Raw genomic sequence first — 19449 nt, 5'->3', positions numbered from 1 at the left:
TTCTAGTTAATAAAGAATGCAGTTAGGTTAATAATCCAGGTGTTATTTACTGAGTTAATTTTGGTAGAGCTCATAGATACCTATGCAGTGGAGAAAATAATATTATAAAATCACACCCAAATGATTTAAGGCAGGAAGCTGGGGAGAATGTTCCCTCTATCAGGTTATTTTGGGTTGTATTTATAGGTGAAGAAATTGAGGTTTCAAGAGGTAAAATAATTTGCTTGAGATGAGTAATAGCTTTTGACTTACTTTTTAATCATGTTAAAAATGACAATTACAAATACCTTTTTTAATAAAATAATAATTTTTAGTATTTATATTGATGGTATTCAATCTGTTGATAGGTGTTTATATCTTTAGGAAATCAAGGTTCTGATATATTAATCTACAGTGAAGGAAATGGAAATATTAAAAGTGGTTAAGATAATAAGGGATGGAATAAAGAAAAACATCTAGGAATATGCTTGTATCATGGTGTGTTCCTTCACTCCTAAAAATTAGGCTATCATGAAATTTTGGAACTCTTGGATCATGGCTGGTGATGGGAGCTTGAGGGTTCTTCGGAATGCTGGCAGCATTCTGTTTCTTGATCTGGGTGTTGGTTACATGATGTGTTTGGTTTATGAAAATTTGTCAAGCCTATATACTGTTAAGTGTACTTCCCTATCTGTAATATTATATGTCAGTCTGTATACTTCAGTAAAAGGTTAAAAACAAGCAAAAAGCATATAGTTGAAATTGCCATGAATTGTGTACATTTTCGATGAAAAAGGAACCTTTTTGTATTTGAGATTTTAACCATCTTTGGAGGGCTCTGCTTGGTTGTGCTTGGATCTTTATGACCTGCTGTACTGAGAACACTGTCATATCTCTCTTAGCTTCTTTTCTACTGTGACTTTAATCCCCTAATCTTCTCTTTCCTGCTCTAATGGTTCTTTTGTTATTCTCACACCCAGGGGTAATTTCTTGCAATATCCACACTGTAATTTTCTGGACTTTAAATATACCCTTTCATATTATTGTGACAGCATGTTAATATTTAGCATATAACTCTGACACTTGTATGTAGAGTGTATGTGTGTGTCCCCGAAGTTTCGCAGCTACCTCTTTAGGAAGGATAAGTATTTACTTATATAGCTCATTAATTTAATGGCAGCCTTCTTGAATTATGGCACCAGTAATTATTCTAGGATTTGAGTGTTGACCATTGTTTGGCAGTCTCTGCCAGTGCCACCTGCAAAAAAGTTTTAGTTGAGTGTCTTTGTCTTCATTAAGTTTATGTTTTTGCTTTTAAGAACTCAGTAGGTCAAACTATAAAATTATAGTTATTTGATTTCTAACATTTTATGTAAATATTCTATTAGGAACATTTCTGTATTCCAATGTAATAATTCTATTTGTGAGGAAATAATGCATTTGGAGAGTTCTCTGGAACTATGTTTTCCTTTAAAAGTTAGCTTATTTCCTTTTATTTAAAATTACCACAGTCTGGTCTGTAGATGCGTATTGTTTTCTAACTTTGCTTATGATGCCATGCATTAAAGAATCTTGTTTCAGTTTTGTGGCTTGGATGTATTTCATTGTGGGAGCTCTAAATGCTTTATGAAAGCATGGTCCACAGAAAGTTTCTGAGCCTTTTTTTTAATCCAAGACAATGACTGAAAAGATTTGTGTTAAGGTAAAACAAAAGCTAACAGTTTTCACAAGCCGAGAACACTTTTTAGAAGCTTCTTATTTGGGGGCTTCCCTGGTGTCTCAGTGGTAAAGAATCCGCCTGCTAGTGTAGGAGATACAAATTCGATCCCTGATTTGGGAAGATCCCACATGCTGTGAAGCAACTAAGCCTTTGCTCTAGTTAGAGCCTGGGAGCCACTACTGAGCACAGTGAAACCCACTCACTCTAGAGCCTGAGTGACAAAAAGAGAAGCCACAGCAGTGAGAACCCTGTGCACGGCAACTAGAGAGTAGCCCCTGCTCGCCGCAACCAGAGAAAAGCCCAAACAGCAGCAAAGATCCAGCACAGCCTCCCCCCGCCAAGAAAAAAGCTTCTTATTTTGCAGTAATTTTAAATTTACAGAAAAGTTTTAAGAGTAATGCAGGATTTCTATGTGTATCCCTCACCCAACTTTCTGCAATGTTACTATCTTTCACAACAGTATCAAAACCAGGAAATTATATAACTATAGTACTGTTAACTATAGTTCTTATTCAAATTTTAGTAGTGTTTCCACTAACATTCTTTTTTCTGTTTTAGGATCCTGTCCTAAAATGATGCATTTAATTGTTATTATTACTACTTAGTCTCCTTCTGTCTGTAATTGTTGCTCAGTCTTTATCTTTCCTGGCATTGATACCTATGAAGATCCAGTTTTGTTTAATGTTCCCAGATTTGCATTTGTCTGATATTTTCTTATTATTTGAGTGAAATTATACATTTCTGGGAAAGATACCCTTGAAGATATGTGTTGTCAGTACCTATATCAAGGAGTAGACTCCGGGAGTTGGTGATGGACAGGAAGGCCTGGCGTGCTGCGATTCATGGGGTTGCAAAGAGTCGGACACAACTGAGCAACTGAACTGAATTGATATCAAGGAGTTCATGATATCAGTATGTCATATTACTGGTGATGTTCACCTTGATCACGTGGTTAAGATAGCTTCTGCTTGGTTAAAATAGCTTTTCTCCACTGTAAAGTTGCTGTCTTTTCCTCTGTAGTTAATAAATATCTGGGGAGTTTCTTTGAGGCTATGTAAATCCTTTTTCTTTTCAAAGACATTGAGAGAACTTTTGTTAACATACTGACTATGGTTTCTGGTAGGCATTCTCAAGCTTTTTGTGGTCTTGGTATCTGTTTCACTCTTAAAAATTATTGAGGACCTCAGAATTAGGTCCTTAAATTAGGTTAAATTTACCAATATTTACCTTATTAGAAATTGAAACAGGTATTTTTAAAATGCTTGTTTTTAAAATGTACTTTTAAACTTTAGATGTTTTATTATTTTAAAATAAAAATTAATAAATTCATACATGTTAACATAGATAACATATTTTTATGTCAAACAGCTATTTTTTCCCCCCAAACAAAATAATTACCCTCAATTTATTGCAAATATGTAGTTTTAGTTGAACTATGTGAAAAAAAACTTTGTGGTTGGGAAAAAAAGAGAAATGTTTTAAAATAGCTTTTTAAGGTAAATGTGGCTCTTCTTTGATACTCCAGTAAAACTGGACAGTGGCAGTTTCTTAAGTGTTAGATGCAGTGTGGAATCTAATATATATATCAGTGAACTCTTCATGTTTCTGTTTCATGAAAATAATTGGTTTGCCTTGCACTTTGAGTGGATCTTTAACTTATGCATGATTTTGTAACACTGCATTAGTCATTTGGAAAATGTTAGTTCAGAGTTAGGCAGCCATTACAGATATTGGCATACAATATCAAAAATTCACGTTTATTAGCATCCGTACCAACTTCATCAGAAAAGGCTTTCAATATTGGGAAACTGCCAAGCTTAAAAACTGATACAGGTTTTCCAAAATTGTAATTTGATTTTAAAGCTCAGATTTTATAATTGGCAACAAATACTGTCGGTTGTTTTTCTTGAAGTGACAAATCATTTTCTTTAATTTTGACAAGATGTCTACCACATACTCCCAGGCCTGAAGAGCTTTAGTTATTAGCAATCATTCTGTCAGGGAAAAACAACACTCTTGTGTTTCTCCTCTATTCTACTATAACACCCCATACTTCTGTACTCCAATCACCAAATGTATGGGGGTTTCCTTCACACTAGGTAATTCTCTGATTCTTGGCAAACTCCAGCTAGGTGTTCTGCAATTTAATTCAGTTCTGACACCATTTAGCTGAGATAGTATCAGATCCCACTGCCCTCATTTCAGATGTCATTCCCAAGTCCAGGTTGTCACATGTGTTTCTGAACAACCAATATGTATCATGTTCTTTCACGTCAGGTGGTGATCTGTGAAAATAAACTGCTAGTTCAACCTGTAACTCAGTCTCACAAATGCTTTTCCTTGGGCAACCACAGTGCTTTGGCATGCAACAGCAGTGTACTTTTATATATATATATATATATATACACACACAACAGAAGTGTGCTTCTCATTTTTCATATAGACAGTTTTAAATATGTTTACTCAACAGTCGAGATATAGTAAAACTAATAATTTTTACTGATTTTTCAAAAATATTCTTAAATAAAATTGGCTGTCTTTTCCCTAGTCCCCAATGCCTACTCCTTGAGTGCATGGCAGTGAAGAATACAGCCATGACACTGTTGTATCAACTGCCTTGATTCTAAGAGACCAACAGTTTTACTCACCATTGCTTTTGCACCATCAGTGCAAATGCCATCAAGTGAAGAAGGCAAATTAATTTCCTAGAATTATTGTGAAAATAATCTTGACTCCATAGACCCCCTGAAAAGAGCCCCATAAGAATCTGGAGAGCACTGTTTGAGAACTGCTATTCTAGAGTGATCTAGCTCCAGTTGGTTATAATGCAAAGATGTAATTCAAAGTGAGTTTGAAAGGAGTATTTTAATCAAAGTCCATGAGTAAGTCCAGCAATAAATGAAGTAACAGTTGGCAAAAGCAACTGACTGTTGAAAATCAAGTCATATTGTGGCTCTGTGGATTTGTTACTTAAGTGTTAAAGTGATCTATTTTAGTATTTACTAATTACAATTAATTACTAATTTACAATTCATCAATCACTCCATTAATCAGTGCGTGCTTCATGTAGGTTACTATGCTGTGCCTTGGGAGAAGCTAACATCACCAGTCTAGTAGGGGAGAAACATTTAAAATACAAGTGATAAAATCATGATTCTCATCTGATTTTCAGACAAACTAGATGCCACATAAGTGATGTTCATTATCACTGTATTTGTCATACCTAGCTGCAAAACACAGATTAAGCAAGTTTTCAGCTTTCATGATGGTTTTTCATTCTTAAGGAACCAGTTTTACTAATGTCAGGAACAGTCACTAAAACAGCTTCACAGAATCAGTTCTATTTCATTGTAAATATATGGTCAGCCCATTTGTTTGCTTTGGAAAGAAACATAACCAAATTTTATTCTTTGGCGGGAGGAGGGGGGCATGCCATGCAGCTTCTGGGATCCAACTGGTACCCCTTGTAGTGGAAGCACAGAGTCCTAATCAATGGACCACCAAGGAATTTTCAGATTTTAACATTTGTGTCCTAATTATAATTTAAAGTTTATTTTTTTCCAGTCAAGAGCATCACTTTCTTAAGCCTCTTCACTTTTTTATTTTAATTTTTTTAATAATTTGTTTAATTATTTGGTTGTACTGGGTCTTCATTGCTGCCTGCAGGCTTTCTCTAATTGTGAAGACGGGGACTCCTCTCTAATTGTGGTGTGGGAGCTTCTCATTGTGGTAGCTTTTCTTGTTTTAGAGCATGGGCTTCAGTGGTTATAGCATGCAGGCTTAGTGGCTTGAGAGCCCTAGAGCTGACTCAGTAGTTGTGCAAGGCTTAGTTGCTTTGCAGTATGTGGAATCTTTGCAGACCAGGGATCGAACCCATGTCTCCTGCATTGGCTGGCTGATTCTTAACCACTGGACCTCTAGGGAAGTCCTTAGGCCTCTTCACTTATAATATCAACACTAGCAAGTGGCTTTTGGGGGCCATTTGTACAAAGAAACACTTTTCTTCTCTTAAATGTTATATTGTGAGAGTTGATTATTCATATTGTCAATATCCTGCTTATGATTTTTTCCTTTATTAAACTTTTATTGGCTTATAATATAGAAAAGTATGCAGATCATAAATATACATCCTTTTTTCCTTTGTGTTCTCTGAAGAGTGTATTCAAGTGAATAGGTGTTTTTTAAATTTGAATGTCCAGTTTTTCAAATGTGTTTCTTGTTGTGAGAATAAGAAGTTGTATTCTCTTGAGTTCAAAAAAGAAAGTGAAAAATAATCTCTTGTTTGGCTCTAGATTGAATGTATTAGCAAGTAATGAGGAGCCTATTTAACCAACTCACTTCAATCATTAACAACTCTGTTTCAATATGCTTCCTTCTGAATGTTAGACAGTCCCTAAAGGCTATACTTCCTCCATGCTATTACTTTTGTTGTAAAGTCAACCCATCCTTGAATGTTGTATGTCCCCAAGAAGTTTACATAAGATTAGCTGTTTGATTTGTTCTGGAAGAACATTTTTCCCTTGCCTGGAAAGTAATAAATTCATCTTGGTTCAGATATACTTGAGTAGTAATTTTTTCCCTCAGCATTACTAGCACTTGTGACTTGTTTAAGAAATCTGACAAGTATAAAACTTAGTATTTGCTTATAACATTGCTAGAAGCAGAGGAGAAGAGCAATTATAGATAGGACCCCTAGACCAGTGGGAGATGCAAAAGAGGCATAATATAAACATCCCATTTCTAATTTCATGCCAAGAAGTTCTTGTAAAATGAAGAAATAGGGTAAGTATATAACTTGGCCTTCAAGTTGTAACAGTTTAGACATAATTACAGCAGCACTCTAAGCATGAATGGGGATTGTCTCTGAAAATCTGGGGCTTATGTATCAACTAATTGTAGAATTTTGTCTATTATTTCTTATCTGGCTTTCTGTTCTGTTTAATTAATCATGGAAGTTCTTTTCATTAGACCAGTGGTAAACCTAATGGATCTGTTTGGCCCCCTTCCCTTGGTCTCCATCCCAGTTCTTAATTAACCTTCTAAGCATGTATCCTTGTATAAAAGAACCTGATATATAAGTGTGCATCTTGTAATTTTAATGTAATTACCTCCTGGATCAAAAAATTAAATGTTACTAGTACCCTAGAGGACCCTCTCATGCCTCTTCATCATTATACTCTCTTCACTATCCTGACTTCTAATGTGTAGGGGTTTCCTCACCTATAAACCAAAGATTTATTGTGCCTGTGTTTAAAATTTCTGAACTGAATGAAATATGTGCTTCTCTGGGTATGGCTTCTTTTTAGTCAATATATGTTGGAGATTTACTTATGTGATATCATCTTTTGAGTAGCACTATTAAATGCTTATTGGGAATAGCCAAACAAATTTAAAATAGATTTCTAGGCTGAATATATCCTAAAAATGACAATTGGATATTACATGTTATACAGAATATGGTGATTAAAGTGGCAACTCTATGTATACATGCTATACAGAGATTGAGTGAGAAACATGGAACTGTTATTTTCCTTAGATGATGTCTCATGCTGAAGGACAACAAAGAGACTTAATTAGAGGAATTGAATGCCTTCCTGCTTCTGGCCATCTTAGTTCCTTGGACCAGGATCTCTTAATGCTCAAGGCTACTTCCATGGCAACTATGAACTGCTTAAATGACTGCTTTCATATTCTCCAGTTACAGCATGCATCACATCAGAAGGGCTCATTGCCTTCAGGTAAGTTATTGCTTAAAGGTGTGACTGAACATTACAGGTCAAAACATGGAAATAATAACTGCATTCTTTGTAATTCTGCTCAAGAAAATCTTAATCAAAGCAAGACAAATAGAAAACCAGCTAGCTTCTTGGTTTTTATTATCGTACTAATGTTACACAAAGTCTCTTTTACTGTGTCCTTTTTCAAATCTAAAACCATTTTAGGTCTCATATAATTAAATATTCCTTTAGAGACCTCAAATTAAACTTGTCAAAAACTGAATTAAAAATTCATGTCTTCTATATTTTTGTTGAAGTTGATGGCATTACTCTATCCAGTCAATCAAAGTAGAAACATTGGAATCATTCCTTGGTTGCTTTAGTCCACTATTCACTATTTCCATATTGAGATACATATATATAAAAGACTATCAGTCACCTTTCAGTTTGAAAAATAAGATATACATATAGTATTCGAGAGCACCTATTTGTTGAAATTAATTTATTGGAGAAAACAATGTTATTGCATTATTTGTTATTGTATAACAAAAAATGAAATTTTCTATTAAATGAGATTAATAAACTCATTTAAAAATTGAGATATAACTGACATACAGTACATATAAAATGACATTGTATATAATTGACATGCAAGTTTAAAGTGTTGATTTAATACATTTATATATTTATATGCCAACAGAGTGTTAACTAATGTTCCAATCATATCACATAATTGTCATTTCTTTTTTTCTCTGCCCCTTTGGAACTAAGGAATTCCCTATTCTGTAATGAGAACATTTAGGATCTAGTCTCTTAGCACTTTGAAATATTTACCATAGTACTGTTGACTCCATTCACTGTGCTGTATATTAGATCTCCAGGACTTATTCATCTTCTAGTTTCAGGTCTGTACCCTTGAACAACATCACCCCAATTTTCCCAACTCCATCACAATTAATTAATAGTAGTAACTTAGTATTTCCCAACACTCATTGTTTTCTTATTCAATGAACTCCTCTTGCTTGTAAAAGAAAGATATTTTAGAAAGAACTGATTTAGAAGGACCCTGAGAGGAGACTGTTTGATAAAGAATTTTGTTATGATTTACCTGTGAATAATCTCTTAAATCTCTTAAATTCAGTGTTTATGTGCATCCTATTTCAAGAAGTAAGGGAATCTAGATGCTGATATTAAAAATAAACATATCAAGGTAGGAACAAAGAGCTTTCATTTCTTTGAAATTTTGAAACAGGCCCCATGAACTTATCCAGGGCATTCCCCCAATTGTGAATCCCCCTCAGTGAATCCAAACTTAAGTACCAAGACAAGATGCCCTGGTAGCCTCATAGGTACTTTGTAATTTAGTCCTCTACTGAAGTCTAGGATTTTGTTTTAGACTAAGTAAATTCCATACTCCTTTTAAATTTTTGGTATAGTAGTCTGAGTATCCTTTAATGTAACACTGTATAACCAAGCTTCTGTGAAACCTAGATCAGCCTCTGAAATCAAATGGAACATTTTCCATTATTGATTAGGCATAGAATCCACTTTGTTAAACTAGTTGAGGGTAATAAGAGACATTTGAGTCATTAACTGAGAAGATGACAAGTCTCTAAATGTGACCACTGTCTTTCATTAGGTCAGCTATTATTTATTCAGTAGAAGAACCTTTCAGTTTAAAAATATATGGAGCCTTTTTATATGATTGGAAAAAAAACATAATTGACATGCATCTGCAATTCTTAAATTAGATTGTGGAATTATCTTGATTGGTTAGAAAATTGGTACTGAGAATAAGGATCAACCCCAAATTGAAGTAGATTTTACTGTTTCACAATCCCCGGCAGTTCCTATAATTGTGATTCCCTCAAGTCTAACTGCATAGGACTTATCACTAGAGGGTCAAGATTCATGCAGAAAGGTCAACTATTGGGGTGAGAATACACTTAATGATTCACAGATTTGCCCAGGAAGTGAGTTCACTCCTATTCAGGGTTGATTCACTTAAGTGGTATTTGATTTCAAGTTGCAGGTTGCTCTGTTGTAAAATAACCAATCGTCATGCTCATGCTAATGAGATACAAGTCGCTGTCTTGCAGAGTCTCTTAACAGGCTGAATTGCTTTTAGTCTTGTAGATGCAAAACAAAATCGTTTAATAAAATCCACATTTGCTGAACTTTCCAGATTATGAGTAAGTTTCAGCGAAAGTTTTCTCTTACTTCATCAGGAACGACAATCGAATGGTTAGAACCAAAGATACCATTATCAAACCACTATAAAAATGGAGCCGACCAACCCTTTGCAACTGAGCAAAGTAAGCCAGTGGCAGTCCCGGAAGAGCAGTGTGTTGCAGAATCTGGACTATTAGCAAGGGTAAGGTAATTCGAAAATACAGTTTTGGAATAAACTGAAAATCACCTTTTCATTGTCAGGATGTGCATACTCAGAGAGCTCACTCTAAATGTTCTACTTTGAACTGCATTGGCTTTGGAAGGGCTCTATTGTGTAAAACTTGTACATACTGTGTTTTCCTGGTTAAGTTATGTGTCCTTCTTAGTTTTAGTTTACTTTTGCTTTATATAAATGTATTTAAAATTTACATGTTTTTCATTTTCTGGAAGACAGCTTTTCTAATGGAAGATTATTTGCATGATATTTATCTCATAGATTTCTTAATTTAACATTATTTAGTAGGTGTTTGCTGTTAAGTTTCTAAGTTTAAAAGTTTACTGTTAAGGTTTTTTTTTGATAGTAAGCATTGTACCAAACCAATTTTTTAAAGTGTTAGTCTACTTAAAATAACACACAGTCTTATGTATTTAATATTTTTGTAAAATAATGTTCATTACACATTTCCCAGAAGCTAAACTGGGCTCTCTTCTATTCTTAGTTCTACCTCTGTAACATATCATACTGTTTTTTTGCCTCTTGAGTTTACATCTTTTATTTTTATGGTTATCATAATTACATAGATAGTTTTGTTTTAAGCTCTTTTTTACTTGATACTTCTCATAAGTGTTTTTATATGTTATTCTGGGCTATATAATTAAAATTTTTAAAGGGTGAAGTAGGCTATTGAATGTCTAGGTTGTTATTTTTTTTTTGTTATTATAAATAATGCTGTATCATTTTGTCTACTGTTTTATTTTTTTTCTCCCCTTTATTTAGATTATTTCTTAAGTTATTGCCAACTAAAGTTTTTGAGTCAGGAGTAAGGCATGGTTTCTGGCTCTGTGTATGTTAGTAAATTGCTCCTTGAAAGAAACACACACAGGGACTCCCAAAGCGGGCAGAGGTCTGGCTCAGTGAGGCAGGCAGGCCGGCCGAGGGCGGGCGGGGGAGGAGGAGGAAAAGCCTCTTGTTCTTACAGTTTCTTAACTAATTCATTTGTGGAGTCACGCAGTTAGTAAGTATTCATTAAGTTATCTTAGTATATGACAAGTCCAATGTTAAGAGTTAGAGGAGACACAAAAATAGAAGACAGTTCTTTCACTGGAGAGACTTAAAATCATTTAGAGTCCCCAGTTACTGTGAGGCTCTAAAAAAGATGGGCTCGATAAAGGCCAGAAATGGTAGGGACCTAACAGAAGCAGAAGATATTAAGAAGAGGTGGCAAGAATACACAGAAGAATTGTACAAAAAAGATCTTCACGACCCAGATAATCACAATGGTGTGATCACTCACCTAGAGCCAGACATCCTGTAATGTGAAGTCAAGTGGGTCTTAGGAAGCATCACTATGAACAAAGCTAGTGGAGGTGATGGATTTCCAGTTGAACTATTTCAACTCTTGAAAGATGATGCTGTGAAAGTGCCGCACTCAATATGCCAGCAAGTTTGGAAAACTCAGCAGTGTCCATAGGACTGGAAAACATCAGTTTTCATTCCAATCCCTAAGAAAGACAATGCCAAAGAATGCTCAAACTGCCACATAATTGCAGTCATCTCACACGCTAGTAAAGTAATGCTTAAAATTCTCCAAGCCAGGCTTCAGCAATACATGAACCATGAACTTGCAGATGTTCAAGCTGGTTTTAGAAAAGGCAGAGGAACCAGAGATCAAAAATTGCCAACATCCGATGGATCATCAAAAAAGCAAGAGAGTTCCAGAAAAACATCTGTTTCTGCTTTATTGCCTATGCCAAAGCCTTTGACTGTGTGGATCACAATAAACTGTGGAAAATTCTGAAAGAGATGGGAATACGAGACCACCTGACCTGCCTCTTGAGAAACCTGTATGCAGGTCAGGAAGCAACAGTTAGAACTGGACATGGAACAGCAGACTGGTTCCAAATAGGAAAAGGAGTACATCAAGGCTGTATATTGTCACCCTGCTTATTTAACTTACATGCAGAGTAGATCATGAGAAACACTGAGCTGGAAGAGGCACAGGCTGGAATCAAGATTGCTGGGAGAAATATCAATAACCTCAGATATGCAGATGATACTACTCTTATGGCAGACAGTGAAGAAGAACTAAAGAACCTCTTAATGAAAGTGAAAGAGGAGAGTGAAAAAGTTGGCTGAAAGCTCAACATTCAGAAAACTAAGATCATGGCATCTGGTCCCATCACTTCATGGTAAATAGATGGGGAAATAGTGGCTGATTTTATTTTTGGGGGCTCCAAAATCACTGCAGATGGTGATTGCAGTCGTGAAATTAAAAGATGCTTACTCCTTGGAAGGAAAGTTGTGACCAACCTAAATAGCATATTGAAAAACAGAGACATTACTTTGCCAACAAAGGTCCATCTAGTCAAGGCTATGGTTTTTCCAGTGGTCATGTATGGATGTGAGAGTTGGACTACAAAGAAAGCTGAGTGCCGAAGAATTGATGCTTTTGAACTGTGGTGTTGGAGAAGACTCTTAAGAGTCCCTTGGACTGCAAGGAGATCCAACCAGTCCATCCTAAAGGAAATCAGTCCTGAATATTCATTAGAAGGACTGATGTTGAAGCTGAAAATCCAATATTTTGGCCTCCTGATGCGAAGAGCTGACTCATTTGAAAAGACCCTGATGCTGGGAAAGATTGAGGGCAGGAGTAGAAGGGGACAACAGAGGTTGAGATGGTTGAATGGCATCACCCACTCAATGGACATGGGTTTGGGTGAACTCCGCGAGTTGGTGATGGACACAAGGCCTGGCGCTGCAGTTCGTGGGGTGGCAAAGAGTCAGACACAACTGAGTGACTGAACTGAACTGAACTTACTGTGGGGAAGGCTTGCCTGATGATGTTGAACCTGGGTCCTGTCATCTAATGTGTGGGCCAACTCATTAATCATGCTTAACTTTCTCATTTGTAAAGTAGGGGTAATGATACATTATAAGTTGTTACTAAGATAAAGTAAATTTAGCAGAGCACCTAGTTTATGGAAAATGACCCCAGGGTTGTTGGATTTTACAAATCCAGATGGCCATTCATGTCGTATTCTTTGTGGAATGATTATTCTTGGAGCACTGCTGCACAGAATACAGTGTAAACTCAGGCAGAAAACTTTAGTCTTTTTTTTTTTCCATTTATTTTTATTAGTTGGAGGCTAATTACTTTACAATATTGTAGTGGTTTCTGTCATACATTGACATGAATCAGCCATGGATTTACATGTATTCCCCATCCTGGAAAACTTTAGTCTTAATGTGACAGATACTGAGATCATGAGCATGAGAAGGGATGCAAAATGTATAAAAAGATTGGTATATCATATGACTTGTAATTGAAGTGTGGATAGAAGTCTGTGGAAGTAGGAATGAAGACATGAACAGGAAATGTGCATTTCAAATGAAAAATCAGTTGAACTTGTGATTGACTGGATATAGGGTTGCGTAACAAATGACTTCCAAGCTTTTGATTGATTTAATCTCAATCTAAAATTGAGATTAAAATTAGGGTCCCATTCACAAACCTAGCAAAATTAGAAAGAAAGCTTTTTAAGAGAAGGTTTAGTATAGTTTATAAACATGTTGAATTTTATGTGGGAAGAGGCTGTATGATTGTTAATGTACATGAAAAACAGTTTGGAAATGATGAAACCAAAGCTTTGCAGAGATCAGGACTATAATTTTTTGTGAAAAATTATAAACAATAGGTCATAACACTCCACAACATTTTCATTCTTCTAAATGAGAATACAGAATTCATTCTAAATGAGAATACAAAACATGTTGGAGATCAGGATAGAGACATATGGTAGAGATGAGACACAGAGATTTGGGGAAGAGGGTTGTTGAATTTCTAAACTTTCTGAAATGAGTAGCCTAGTGTATGACCCAGTGCAAGCAGAAAAAACTCTTAAGTGCATAGATTCTTTTTGTTCAATTAACAAAAGATTTTAGACTCCACTCAAGCTTTCCTGGTGGCTCAGCTGGTAAAGAATCTGACTGCAATGTGGGAAACCTGAGTTTGATCCCTGAGTTGGGAAGATCCCCTGGAGAAGGGAAAGGCTACCCACTCCAGTATTCTGGCTTGGAGAATTCCATGGACTGTATAGTCCATGGGGTCACAAAGAGTCAGACACAACTGAGCAACTTTCACTTTCAAGCATACAAGAATAGACCTGAATTGTTTGAAAATTTCACATATGCCTTTTTTGGACTATAAGTGTCAATGCAAGCTGAAAACATGTATTACAGTGGTGGAAATGTTGCTGTCAGGTGATAGAGAAGATAAATGCTAGAGACTAGAATGAAGCCCACACTTTCTTACTGCCCAAGTCGGAAATCAGAAAGACAGAAAAGGGGGTTGGTATGAGTTTTGTGGAATTTCCCTTTGCCATGCAATCGCCAGATATTATGAATTCCTAGAAACTCAACTGCTTTTATCGCTGCATTTTCTAGTCATTCTGAGTTTGTAGGGATTTTATACATTTGAGCAGTTTGTTTGAATTTTGGTAATGCTTTTTTGTTTAAAACTTATCTTTAAGAAAGGCATGATCTCTAAGAAGAGGCGTTTCAAAAAGAAAAGAGAGCTTCCAGAATCTTCCATTCATATTACACTTTAGAATCAGTATTTATTCATGAATGGAATTCTTTTTTTTCTATTTTATTAAGTGGTTTGACTGTTTTTATAAAGATAACAAAAATATGTTCTTTAGCTTTTCTATCAAATTTGTTTTATCTCTTTAGTTTAATACTATTTTCATTAGAGTTAACTACACAATAAACTTTGTGTATAATTGTGTATAATAATGTTAAAGCTATATTTGCATTATTAATCTGTGTCCTAGGTTCTGACCTCAAATATAATAGTACCTTTCAGAAGCTGAAGGACATTATTTAATCAAGATCTGTATTTTCCCCCCTCAACATTTCTCAAATGAAAAATTGTTATATTTGGTATTGTATATAGAAAGAGGAATGATCAGCTTTTGCCTCTGATTTATAATGAGTATACATTCACAAATATACTTAAACTATATTATGCAACTGACTTAGGGTGGATTACAGGAAGTACTTCCTGACAGACTTACTAGCCATATAAAAGGGAAATTGAGAAATTCGCCTTTGGGAATCTCTCCTTAAGGTCATAAAAACAATTGTGGTATATACAAACAGTTGGTGTATTTGGTCTCTGAAAAATTGAATTGGACTCACTTCAGTTCAGTTCAGTTGCTCGTCGTGTCTGACTCTTTGTGACCTCATGGACTGTGTCACACCAGGCTTCCCTGTCCATCACCAACTCCTGAAGTTCGCTCAGACTCATGTCCACTGAGTTGGTGATGCTGTGCAGCCATGTCATTCTCTATCATCCCCTTCTCCTCCTGCCTTCAGGCTTTCCCAGCTTCAGGGTTTTTTCCAATGAGTCAGTTCTTCACTTCAGGTGGCCAGAGTATTGGGGTCTGCTTCAGCATCAGTCCTTCCAAAGAATATTCAGGACTGATTTCCTTTAGGATTGATTGGTTTGATCTCCTTGCAGTCCAAAGGACTCTAAAGAGTCTTCTCCATCACCACAGTTCAAAAGCACCAATTCTTCAGCATTCAGCTTTCTTTATAGTCCAACTCTCACATCCACATGTGTGACACTGGAAAAACCATAACTTTGACTAGATGGACCTTTGTTGGCAGAGTAATGTCTCTTCTTTTTAATATGCTGTCTAGGTTGGTCATAGCTTTTCTTCTAAGCAGCAAGCATCTTTTAATTTCATGGCTGCAGTCACCATTTGCAGTGATTTTGGAGGCCCCAAAAATAAAAGTTTGGCAGTTTCCATGGTTTCCCCATCTATTTGCCATAAAGTGATGGGACTGGATGCCATGATCTTCGTTTTCTGAATGTTGAGTTTTAAGCCAACTTTTTCACTCTCCTCTTTCACTTTCATCAAGAGGCTCTTTAGTTCTTTGCTTTCTGAACTGGACTATTAATTGATTTATCAGAATTTGAGCTAATAAAGATTTTATTGATAGAAGGGATGATAGAAGGGAAGAAGAAAAAAGCAGAACAAAGGCAAAAGAATGACCAGAAATTCATTATTTCTCACCTCTATCACCATGTTTTGTATTTTGTTTTTAATATTTTAAGAATATTAAGTTCTTGATTTTATGCCTGATTAGGATTGGTTTTCTTTGTCTAGCTACAGAGAACAGATGGGCTTCTTGTTTGATAGGATTTGCTTATGGGAAGAGAAAATTAAAGGCAGAGACATTAACAGAATCATTTCTTTTTTAAAACCCTCATAACTTAAAATTTAACACATTAGCAAAGAGAATATACTCATGAAAGCTCTCTTGCACAAAGGTAACGAAAAGAGGTACTCCTGAGAAAGATCGTATTCCATCCCCACATAAACATGAAAAGTGACATCCAATAAGATTATTTAGAATTTTGGGATTTGAAACTGTTACTTGTTGTTTAAATAAAAATAAGAAATTAGATTTCTCTGATTCCCCGGTGGTCAGTCCAGTGGTAAAGAATCCATCTACCAGTACAGGGAACACGAATTTGATCCCTGGTCCAGGAAGATTCTACATGCCACAGAGAAGTTAAGCCTTTGCGCCACAACTGCTGAGCCAGTGAGCTGCACCTACTGAGCCAGCGAGCTGCAACTGCTGAAGCCCACGTCCTTTTGAGCCTGTGCTCTGGAACAAGATAAGACACTGAAATGAGAAACTCGTGCACCACAAATAGAGGGTACCCTCCTCTTGCCACAACTAAAGAAAGCCGATGTGCAGCAACAAAGACTCAGCCCAGCCAAAGTTAATAAATAAATCTAATTTTAAAAAGGAAATGAAATTAGATTTCTTTTAAGCAGTTATTTGGAGCTAAGACCTTTCTAAGAGGAGGATAAACATTTTTGGCTTTTCTAGGGGTTGTTTTATTGATTGATTGAAAAACTGTGTAGAGAACCTTTTGTGGTCTTTTTTTTTTTTTTTTTCCTTTTGTGGTCTTAAGACTGCACAACCAACTACAGGGTTTCCATACCTGCACCTAGAATTTTCTTCATCCCCAAAGTTTCTTCCTGACAATTCCAAGGATGAGTAAATATCTAAATACAGATTACAGAAGTTAGACTGGATATGTACAGTCACTTTAAAATTTTACTTTTACAGTGTAAGCTTAAAAATAGGGCAAATATTTAATTATCAAAGCATCTTGAATTATAGATAGTAGTAGGGTCCCTAGGCAGGTGGAGAAAGCCTTCAAAGCCTAAGTTTCAGATGAGACATTTTTTCACTCTTCCTGAAAAATCCTATTTTCACAAAATATATGTATTTTATGTGTGATGCTTATGACAAAACAACAATATGTTCAATGCCAGTGATAATGCATTCATTGAAGGAAATCTGTTCCATGGCCAAATGATGTAAGTTGTATTTTCAGAAAGATTTTTGTCTGCTGTCAGTTTCATTTAGGCCTAATATGTCTTCATCTGATGTTTATACTTTTATTCTTAGTGCATATTAATACACACTTGTAACAATAGACTTTTGCTTTATTTTGCATCAAGGAACCTGAAGAAATAAATGCAGATGATGAGGTGGAGGATACCTGTGACAATAAGGAGGATGACCTGGGAGCTGTGGAAGAGCAACGCAGTGTTATCCTACATCTCTTATCACAGCTCAAGCTGGGCATGGACTTAACAAGAGTAAGTAATGGGATAGACAGTCTATGAAGATCATTTGGTCAGGACTGTACCTATAATTGTTAATGCTGTCAGGGCTTTTTAATCTTTATGAGTTGGTTTCTTTTTCTCTTGATCAGCATTTCTTATTTTCATTAAAAATGTGATGGTTTTTTTGGTGCAGATTAAGTCACATGGCAACTAAAGACCTGTAATCTTGTTTCTGTACAAAATAAAAGAGTTCATTGGGATACAGAATTGGAAAATGTAAAGAAAAGGATTTAATCTCATAAAACCATTAAAGTCATTGATCCTTCTGCTTTATTCTTACTTCCCATGTTTGATAGTACATTTTAGGTATTCTCTGTTACAGAGGTCAGCAAACATTTTCTGTAAAGGATCAGATAGTAGATGATTTTTGCTATGTAGGCATAGATCTTTGTTGTAACTATAGTTTATACATAGTTGTAACTATATATATAGTTACATATATATAGTTGATACATAGTTGTAACTGTATATATAGGGGTTAGGGACACCAGCCCCTCATGCAGTTGAAAATCCGCATATAATTTTTGATTCTCTCAAAACTTAGCTACTAATTTATTTGCTGGAAGCCTTACCAATAACATAAATACTCAGCACAACTTTTGTTTATATGTGTTACTAATACTAGACATCAAAAATGAAAAGAACGTGAAAAACATCCATGTTTATTTACAGGTATAATAATTTATGCATTGATAATGATGAAGCAGCAACATGATTGTTTTATTGTATCCTAGTGCAGTAAGCTTCATGATAGCCTAGCCTATATACTAATGAATAAATTGTTGTAAAATTTTTGTGACATAAGGTATTACAGTCATATTTATGATATAGGAAATGTTACATTTTTTAAAAATCCCACATACCTGTGATAATACAGTTTCTTGCAGTATGAGAGAGGTGTGATAGTTATGGTAATATAGTTTTTTGAAAGCAAAGTTATGAAACAGAAAACTAACATATTCATTTTATATTATGTATTACTCCTCTTAAGCCTGTGTAAGTGTAGACTATCCACCTCAATACAAGTCTTGCACATGATGTTCTGCATGTATATTTTTGAATATTTATTGGGAAAAAAAATCCATGTATTTTGACCTGCATTTCAAACCCATATTGTTTAAGGATCAGCAGTATTCAACCCAGCCTGTGAAGTGTAAAAGCAGCCGTGGATAATACTGGGTTGACCAAAAAGTTCATTTGGGTTTTTCTGTGTAACACCTTACAGAACAAACCCTTTGGCCAACCCAATATGTTGGATTGGATGGGTGTATTTCAGCAAAACTATATTACACAAACAGGAGGCCAGATTTGACCTGAAGGCCATAGTTTGCATACCCCTGGTCTGCAGGCTTGCTACTTTAAAAATGTGGCCTGAATTAATCTGATGGTGGGAGTCCTTTTACTGTGTGCTGTGCTTATGCTCAGTCGTGTCCGACTCTCTGTGACCCCATGGACTGTAGCCTGCAAGGCTCCTCTGTCCATGGGGATTCTCCAGGCAAGAATACTGGAGTGGGTTGCCATGCCCTCCTCCAGGGGATCTTCCTAACCAGAGATTGAACCCGGGTCTCCCACATTGCAGGCGAATTCTTTACCATCTGAGCCACCAGGGAAGCCCAAGAAGGACTGCAGTGGGTAGCCTACCCTTCTTCAGGGGAACTTCCTAACCCAGGAATCGAGCCAGGATCTCCTGCACTGCAGGTGAATTCTTTACCAGCTGAGCTACCAGGGAAGCCCCCTTTCACTATATATGTGTATATCAAATCACTACAGTGTACACTTTAAATAACTTATGGTTTTATTTGTCAGTTATGCCTTATAACTGAAAGAAGAAATAAATCTGAAAGTCAGTATCATCACCATCACCTGAGAACTTGTTAGAAATGTATAATCTTGGCCTCAGTCTCAAAGTTAGAGAAACAGAATCTA

The 19449-nt window shown here is 35.8% G+C and overlaps 1 protein-coding gene across 1 annotated transcript in view; it reads left to right on the top strand.

Annotated features, from left to right (window-relative positions):
- Positions 1-19449, top strand: part of OSBPL11 (oxysterol binding protein like 11) — a 96139-nt gene that overhangs the window by 39759 nt on the left and 36931 nt on the right. The window contains exons 6-8 of the mRNA XM_020893630.2: positions 7236-7437; positions 9645-9790; positions 17356-17496. Coding sequence (XP_020749289.2) covers positions 7236-7437; positions 9645-9790; positions 17356-17496 — 489 coding nt within the window. The remainder of the gene's footprint in view (positions 1-7235; positions 7438-9644; positions 9791-17355; positions 17497-19449) is intronic.

The sequence above is a fragment of the Odocoileus virginianus genome, chromosome 4 (assembly GCF_023699985.2).
Source record: "Odocoileus virginianus isolate 20LAN1187 ecotype Illinois chromosome 4, Ovbor_1.2, whole genome shotgun sequence".
In the NCBI taxonomy this organism is placed as follows: domain Eukaryota; kingdom Metazoa; phylum Chordata; class Mammalia; order Artiodactyla; family Cervidae; genus Odocoileus; species Odocoileus virginianus.
Note: the sequence above shows the minus strand (reverse complement) of the source record. Positions and strands in the feature narration are given on the sequence as shown.